The sequence below is a fragment of the Vicia villosa genome, linkage group LG2, assembly GCF_029867415.1.
Source record: "Vicia villosa cultivar HV-30 ecotype Madison, WI linkage group LG2, Vvil1.0, whole genome shotgun sequence".
NCBI lineage: Eukaryota > Viridiplantae > Streptophyta > Magnoliopsida > Fabales > Fabaceae > Vicia > Vicia villosa.
Window position 1 is genome coordinate 123826025 of NC_081181.1, and position 8745 is coordinate 123834769.

General features: G+C 34.3%; 1 protein-coding gene across 1 annotated transcript; it reads left to right on the forward strand.

The window, feature by feature from the left end:
• The first annotated feature begins 275 nt into the window (after positions 1–275).
• Positions 276–7595, forward strand: LOC131651969 (uncharacterized). The gene is made up of 14 exons (XM_058921715.1): positions 276–486; positions 608–689; positions 966–1076; positions 1493–1590; positions 1696–1791; positions 1915–2051; positions 2160–2232; positions 2322–2367; positions 2472–2581; positions 2806–2913; positions 3006–3065; positions 4106–4167; positions 5230–5542; positions 6664–7595. Exons 1-14 carry the CDS (start codon positions 415–417, stop codon positions 7450–7452), a joined length of 2157 nt encoding a protein of 718 aa, XP_058777698.1. The 5' UTR covers positions 276–414; the 3' UTR covers positions 7453–7595.
• The last annotated feature ends 1150 nt before the right edge of the window (positions 7596–8745 follow it).

The window sequence follows — 8745 nt, forward strand, 5'->3', positions numbered from 1 at the left end:
AGCTTATTCTTTGTTAAATAGTTCACTGCTGAACTTACACTAACACATCATCAATGTGAGCGTCATTTCATTTAAAATTGTCTTCGAATTTGCTTGGGAACCAAAATTCTTAAAAAAATTAAAATATAAGAACTAAAATTCCAGATTTTAGAATAGGGGAATCAAAACAAAAAAAAAATAAAAATAATAGAGACCAAAATTACAATTAAGGCCTTTATAAAAAAATAAAACAAACAAAATAGTTTAATTTTATATTCTATGAAATTAAGCAAAGTTTTGCTATTCACACCGAAGAATGAAGAATGAAGAATGGAAAAGCACGGTGAGCACGGTGTATCTTTTGCGGCGGTCGAAATGAACATAGCTATTCCTAATTAGCGCTGGAGTAATTTCAATTCTTGTCTTGCTTCAACAATGCTCAGAACTAACAACAATAACAAGCGCGGAGTGCTTACTCGTTTGAAAACCCTCATCAATAACTCACGGGTGCACTAACACTACATTCTCTCCTCTTACTTTGGTTCACGCAATTTATCAAACACCTTGTGGATATTTATATCTCTTTCTAAACTTACCTTTTCAACCGCCCTTGAATTGTTCTTTGCAGCTTTTCTGCTCCTCTTCTCCCGAAGGACCAATGCAAGATCATCCTTCTTCAGAAACAGAATCCGATCACTCAATTGGGCGAGGTACATTTGCTTCTTCATTTTATGCTTGGAACTTAGAAATAGAAAACCTTTTTTTGTTTATTTATCTCACAATTCTCACTGAGTCAATTTGTCTGTTATCAAGCATAATGTACATAAGCACATATGTATTGTAGCCTTTATCACTGATATATTACGGGGAAGTAGCTATGATTACTCAAAAACCAGTTTTTGAAGTTTGTTGTTTATAGAAATCCATGTTAAGGGCATTGGTCATATTTAGTTGAGATTTGATTGAACTTTTGGGTTGTTTGACAGGCCGCATTGACATTTCAAAAGGGAAGACTTTCGATGCAAGGAAGCTTGGTATTACCAGTTCTATGATTTCACAGCCGACTCAGTATGTCCTGAAGCTTCTTCAGGATAAAGGTAAAATTCTTCTTATTCCCCACGACATTCTCAGTTAAGTGAGTTTATGTGCAGGCTTGTAAAATATCACCCTCCTCCTCCTACTTCTGTTTCCGGTTCATGATAACGACGTGCATTGGTTTCCTTGCAAGTTTATTTCTTTGTACTCTGATTCTGTAATAAATAGATGTAGTTTTGTGCTCTGTAACCAATTTATTATCCTTGGTTGAACTAAGTTGAACCAGGGAAATGAAATAGCACGATTCAGCTGCTCTTGGAATTATTTTATGTTTATATTTCAAAATACCATTCTAATATATCTGTTTGTCTATTTTTGTATAAATTGTGGTATAAAATATCATTCACTTTTCTCTGTTTTGTTAATAATCCAATTTTCTTGTTGGATAACATATTCTTTTACCTTTTGTGAGTTGCAGGGTATAAGTCCTACTTAGTAGGTGGGTGTGTGAGAGATCTACTACTGAATAGAACTCCAAAAGATTTTGACGTGGTCACCACAGCACAGCTTATGGAGGTTTTTTTGACAATCATTCGACTTATCAAATATATTAGATGCATATTATTCATTTTTAGTGAGTTTTAAAACACTTTTTTTTTCCTTCTATGATATATCTGACAGGCAAGGAGGCAATTTCGTCGTTCAGCTCGTCGTGCTGACGTTGTTGGACGGCGTTTTCCAGTACGCCTGGTTCATATAAAAGGTTCGATAGTAGAGGTTTGTTTATGAGGAGTTTATACAAGATTATCTCTATCCTTTTAAACTACAAATTATCTGCGTGACATGTGCTCTTCTTTGATTAAATTTAATTTCATTAAATAAGTTAATTTATTGGATCAGGTAACAAGTTTTGAGACAGAATCAAAAACTTCCAAAGGGATGGAAAAAGTTTTACACTCTCTGCTGCCAAAATGCAGTAATAAAGAAGACAAATATTTATGCAAAAGTACACTGCGAAGGGACTTCACAGTTAATAGGTATTATCAAACTTTTGTCTCCCCCACCTCTAAAGTATCAGTTTTAATCTTCGAGGTTTACATTTATTCCTGACTGTCATGTTAATCCATTTCTGATTGTGAAAGCAGTTTATTTTATGATCCTTTTGCCAATAAAATTTATGATTATGCCAATGGAATTGCTGATTTGAGGTCCTTAAAGGTAACTCTTTTTTATTTGTCAAAGAATTTTTTGCCCTCAAGATTGAAAGTGTGCTGATATATGTGTTCTGCTTGGTCATATGTATTCAGCTAGAAACCGTGATTCCAGCTCAGCTGTCCTTTAAAGATGATCCTGGTAGGTAGTATCATACTCTAATCAGCGTTTTGAAATTAGGAGCTCTGAACATATTGATAAGCATCCACTATGAAAATGAAGTTGCTTTTGAAATCTTTCTTCAGGGAGAATTTTACGTGGATTCAGAATTGCAGCTCGTCTAGGTTTATCATTATCCAGGGAGACTGAGGCAGCAATCTGGACATGTTCTTCCCTAGTTAAGGATTTGAACAAGGTACACCGTTTGGAGTTTTATGATGGTATGCTGCCCGAGTTTAGCACAAGAAAATTTGTTATCTTTTAATTTTACTGGTATTGATTCTCCTTGTATTTGCACTTCAGTATATTTGTCATTGACAATCATAAAGAGTAAATCTGTTTATTTACTACATGCTCATAACATTTCCATTTTGAATGTCAAATTAGTTACTCATCTTGCCTGTTCTTTATATATTTCAGGATAGAATGCTGATTGAATTAAACTATATGCTGTCTTATGGAGCTTCTGAGCCGTCTCTGCGCTTACTCTGGAAATTCAAATTGCTACAGTTTTGGCTTCCGATGCATGTAAGTGGATTGGAGTTGCTGAATTTTCAGTCTTCTAATTTAATAATATGCTTCTCCTCCACATTCTACTTTTACTAATTAGTTTATTATAGGCAGCATATCTTGACGAACAGGCTACTAAAGAAGATGGTCAGGCTTCCAATATGTTGATGGTGAGTTAAATTGGCAAAATAATTGTACAATGAACTTTATATGATGTTATTTGCTTCAATGAATGCAAATGCTAAAGTCATTAGAAGCTGAAGGAATGTGCTACTAAAAGTTGATAGTCACTATTTGAATGCTTAGCAAAACAGGATTATTGGTAGCTATTATGTTTTTTTTATGCATACTATTTAATTAACACTATATTATAAAACATAAATGTTTAAGAATTAAAATAATACTCAAAATTCATGAAATATTTGTAAATAACTATAAAAAGTCATAGTCTTAAGCAAAATATAGCAGTAAATAAATACCAAAAAAAGTAAAAAAAATCAGACAAGTTAAGGCTTAAAGTAACAAAGTATTGAAGGTCAGTGTATGCTATATCAGAAGAAGGGAATACGTAAAATAATCCTAATATAACATTTTTCCAAAGAATTTAGCGGTCACTAAAGTGACATGACAGCCGCTACACTAAGCCACTGCACTATAGCGCACTATTGACCATCTTAAGAAAATATTGCAAAAAGTAATGAATTGTCTGTTGATTGTTGTTAGTCAAAATATAATTATTTGAACAGTGAACTTCATTTAGCAATCCTGTTTTTTTTCTTTCTTTTTTTGACCGAAAGTAATTCTATTTTTCCCTACATATGTAACTGAAATTCCACTTAAAAATTCAAGACTATAGGGAGATGGTAAAAGTTTGTTAGTTTGTTACTACTTTTCTGATAAAACTAATGATAAATTGGACAGTAGGTTAAATGACGTTGCTTATATTGCATCGATCTAACAAAGAGTTTCTTGCATATTTATAGGCTATGCCTGTATGAATAGAAGGAAAGTTGGCATGTAATTGGACATATAAAAGTTTAAATGGAAATGTAAAAATGGCCATGTATGAGGATTTCAGTGTGTCAAAATATCTTTCTCATTTCTACCTACTCAAACAAGGATTGCTTTAGTCACAACTATACCAATTAATAAGTATACTTTTGGTATCAAACTTTTCTGGTTTCTTCTTATGGTTCTGTCTTTTGTGCAGAAATTATTCTCCCATCTGGATAATTTGGTTGGATGCGATCGACCTTCTGGTTGCACCCTATGGTGAGTGATTTTTTATTTTTATAATTATACAAGTGAATTGGGTCAAAGAGGCTCATTAGGGCCTCAAAGCTCAAAGAGTGTGTACAAAAGCACTTATACATTATCCACCAATGAGATCCCAACATTGACAGCTCACCCACGAGATTCTAACATCGCCAGTACAGTAGGATTTGAACTCTTGTCCAACACGATGCCGGCGTTGGATGCTGAATGAAGGAAGCTCAAGGTGGGTACAATAAAGGCGGCCAGGGTTTCCAACAAGGATGACCAAAACAGATACTCATTGATATAGCTTATTTTTAGTTATAAGTTTATATTCTTATTTGTTTGGAAATGAGCAGACAACTACTCTAAACTCAGTCTTTTGCAAATAAACACCTTAACATTCACTTCGTCCCCAGTTAGTTCGTATACCCCTTCTAATGTGATAATAGATCATTCCCTTAACTCGGGGTCAAATTACTAACAATGAACGAAAGGGTCTAGTGTAACAATAGTTGAATGTTAGACCTTAAGAATTACTAGGAACACTGTATGTGGCAGTTTCTCTTCTGCCATGCTGTTATTTTATTAGCAATTGCTGTTTTATCTTTCTGTCAGTTACATTTTATTATGCTCAATAAACAGGAAGATAGCAAGGCATAGTGGGTTATAGGAGGAATTATTGAGTGGTTAGTGGGAGAGGTCCAACTCTCAAACACTTGGGCAGGGGAGAGGCCAAGCTCTCGAATCTTAGTGTGTCCGTGTACTATTATTTTGTACCATTTCCTATAATTATTATAATGTGTTTATGTGTAGTCTTCTGGTTTTGAATCGCTTTCCAGAATTATTAGCAATAAAGTATTAGTATTGTGTTATTACTTTTTGTTGGGTACCAGTTTCTATCATTGAACTTTAAGGGTTAATTGGAACAAAGTGAAAGTTCAAGAGTTTAGGGTGTTTCATGGTTGTATTGTATTGTATGCTATTTTCCCTAGTAAAATAGATGGCCCAGATTTGTTGTTTTTGAATTTGTATTCCCTCCGTGTTTGAAACATCATTCTATAATTTTATGCGATGCAGGATTGGATTGCTAGCATTTCACCTGGCATTAGTAAATAATCCCCAAGATGTTCTTGTGGTCTGGGCATTTGCTTCTGTTCTATATCACGGAGAGTGGCAAGAAGGCATTACGTTTGCTAAAGAACATGCAAAAATGTATGTTAATTTTACACCGGAAATAAAGAGTTCCAATACAAGCAAATCAGATGAAGAAATTGCAGAAACAGTCACTAAATTGGCATCTTTGGTGATTGGCTCCATTCATGCGCTAGTTAATATTAACCGTCTTTTCCAATCTCTGTCTAGATATCCATCTGTCCCACGCCCTCATGTGGTAAGTAAATCTATTTTGGTATATATTTATTTCGCTAAGATTTGAATATTATGGTTGACAGACTGCACAATAGTTGTCACACGATTAAGTGGTGTCCTAATTGATTGGGTTATTCTTCAAACATGCTACAGTTAGGGTTGTGTGATACTTGTGTCCGGTTAGATGTTGTTGTTAAGAAATGTGGCCATATATTGTCTGATGTGGGATTCTTAACACACCCTCTCACGCCCAGGATTGGATATCTGGAGCGTGGAAATAAATGGTGGGTGACCTGATAGCGGAAACCTGATAGTAGGTGGCCCATTGGATTTTAAATGAGGCTCTGATACCATGTTTAAAAATGTGGTTGAGCCTAACTCAACCCTACAAAACCGGCTTGTAGGGTGAGGATTGCCCTCACTTATAAAGACATGTTTAAGCCATATATTGTCCAATGTGGCCATATATTGCCCTAACTTAACAGTTGTTAACTATCGAAAGTTTGAGCTTTGAAAATATGATGTTAATAAACATTGAATACTAAATATAGAGGTTGAATTAACCGAAGATAATTCATTGATATTCCAGCTTATGTGCCCCAAAGCATGCTATTTTCGGACAGTTTATTATTTTCTTGAAAAAAATTTATGCAGTTATAATGGCAGTTGTCAGATAGCTTTCTTTCTCTCAGATATATATGACCTGGTAAAAATGCACAGTACTAATATAGAAATTAGGATTCTATCATTAATTAGAGCTTGAGACATGTCAACTCATTAAAGATCAATCTTTATTTGTCATCTCGAAAATCAATTTCATGTGTTGTCACTTGTGATTGAGTTTTGATTCTGGCATAAAATGATCAGTTGGTTTATATTCAGTCTAAAGCAACCAATATTTTATACAGAAATCTGTATGACAAGTTGGTTTCATATAACCATAGTTGTCAAACTTGCGAATTGTGTGAGTAGATAATTTTGCTGGGATATTGCCGTTTCCTCCCCATAATCAAATACTACTTGATTATAAACTTTTCCCATTATGTTCAGTTAATTCATCTTTTACCCATCTGTAAATCATTTACTGTGTTACTTTATGGTTATTCATAAGGTTCCAGTTCAACTGAAAACTGTGGCTTTCAGGTAATTTTATCAAGAAAAACAGGGAAAGCCGTGTCTGAAATTTTCGAAGTGCTGATCAATGATATTAAATTTTACAAGAGTAAAAGAAAAAGTGCAAAGATAAATTATGACATGCTTGGGAGTGGCCATATTTCAGAGACAAGATTTGTTTTGGGCAAAATTATTCTTGAAACTATGCGGAGTGGGAGTGGAGTCCTTGGAGACAAGGATGGTTCTGAGGTGGAAAAATGTCACCTTAACACCGAGGGCACAAAGGGCTCTGGGCAACTAGTGGCAAAGAAAGATAAAAGAAAGGTTTTATCGACACCAAATTTAGAACATAAGCCAGAAAAACTCAAAAAACAGAAACTGACTGAGCATACAGACATTGCAGAGCAGAAAAAGGGATTGGTTGAAAGTTTTAAGTACAAGGAAACTGATGAAGAGCACCAAAAGCCGGTTAAGTTGGGCCAGGAGGTTGATCTATCTAAGAAGAACTCTATGCCAGTAAATAAATGCAGTAATAGAGAACAGTTGATAAATGATATTGATAGGAAGCAAATTGTCAGTACCAGTAAAAGTTCTGAAGACCGTGCTAGGCATCCAAAGTTGAAAGAGCACCGCACGTCATCACATTCTACAGCGTCTAAGAATAATAAGGTAGTAGCCAATAACCACAACATAAACACGGGTGTAACAACAGATGAGTCGGCTGACAAAGTTGTCAACGAGAAAGGAAGACAGCAGCCACAAAAAAGTAAAAAAGGTCTGTCTCCACTCTCCAGTTTATTCAAGAAAAACAGAAGATAATATATTTCCGCCAGCATAGTTTAGAAATATGATATCTATTGTATTCCTTCGTTGTAATAGGAAGCAGAAGATATTCTTGGTGTTGTAGGTTTTGGCTCCATACACATTTGTGGAGTAAAACTAAGCATTATTTTTCTCTATTATTCTTATGCTGTTATTTTGTCAAGGCAGACACTCCTGGGGAATATTTTGGCATCATTGGGAGAAAGAAACAATTTAAGTGTTCATAAATGGTGCATTAAAAAAATAGTGCATTGATAAATTACTTAATTAAGTGTTTAGGGTAGGCAAGCTATTTTTATAATCAAAATGAATATCTAGCTAAATTATTTTTTTGAGTTATAACTTATAAGATATTTTCATAAACTATATTAGATATGCTATAGAATAAGCTAAAAAATAATCTATGCACATCTCATATATTTCATAAACTTGCCCCGAATACTTTGAAAAGCGTGTATGCTAGTAGATAGATAGGCAAAAATAAACGGTTCCAAAGTCAAATCCAAACACATCTTGATTATGCATATCAATTAGAAAGGATATAAATTTATAAAGAGAAGTGAGGTAATAACCGATTATGATCCGCTCCAAAGATGGATGATATTCACCGCATATGAAAGTTTGAAGATCTGGGAAGTAAGAAACACCAAGATTTGCATCACATTGTTATAGTAACTTGTTAGTACTCCATTACATTTAAAACAATTAATTGAATTCATTTCAATAGTAAAGTTAATATTTATTAGAGTTAGATTAACTTTAAATATTAAGTTGTTGACATTTCACATTAAGTTGTTGAAAGTGACAGAATAATTCTGAATTTGAAATTTAATAATTTCATAAACATTTTATTTTATGGATTAAAAAGACTCTTTAAATATTAGGTTGTCTTCTTTATCCTTCAACGCAAGCGTACATGACCTAGGGTAAAGTTTTCTTCTTCATCCTTTATCACCTTTGCTGCTTCTTCTTCTTCTTCTTCTTCTTCTTCTTCTTCTTCTTTTGTTTTTCAGTTTGTTCTTCTGAAGACGTCTCAATGCACGAAGGCGAGTAGTATCGGAGCTACACGTACATGATTGTTTCGAAACGAGTGCATGTGTGGGCTTGAAGCTCCACTGATGACCTCATGGACCGATTCGAACCCAGGTAGACGTTTTTTTTTTTGTGTGGCATGTACATGGTAATGTCATGGTTGCTACAACTGAAAGATTACATTTTTATCTCACATGTCTGTAGCAGAAGGAATTTTTGATTCTATATATGTGTTGTTTGCAGGTACAGGGCCATAAA

Coding starts and splice junctions, on each gene's coding strand:
- LOC131651969 (XM_058921715.1), top strand. CDS start 415: ATGCTCAGAACTAACAACAATAACAAGCGCGGAGTGCTTACTCGTTTG. Junction 690..965: donor CGATCACTCAATTGGGCGAG/GTACATTTGCTT, acceptor GTTGTTTGACAG/GCCGCATTGACATTTCAAAA. Junction 1,077..1,492: donor GAAGCTTCTTCAGGATAAAG/GTAAAATTCTTC, acceptor TGTGAGTTGCAG/GGTATAAGTCCTACTTAGTA.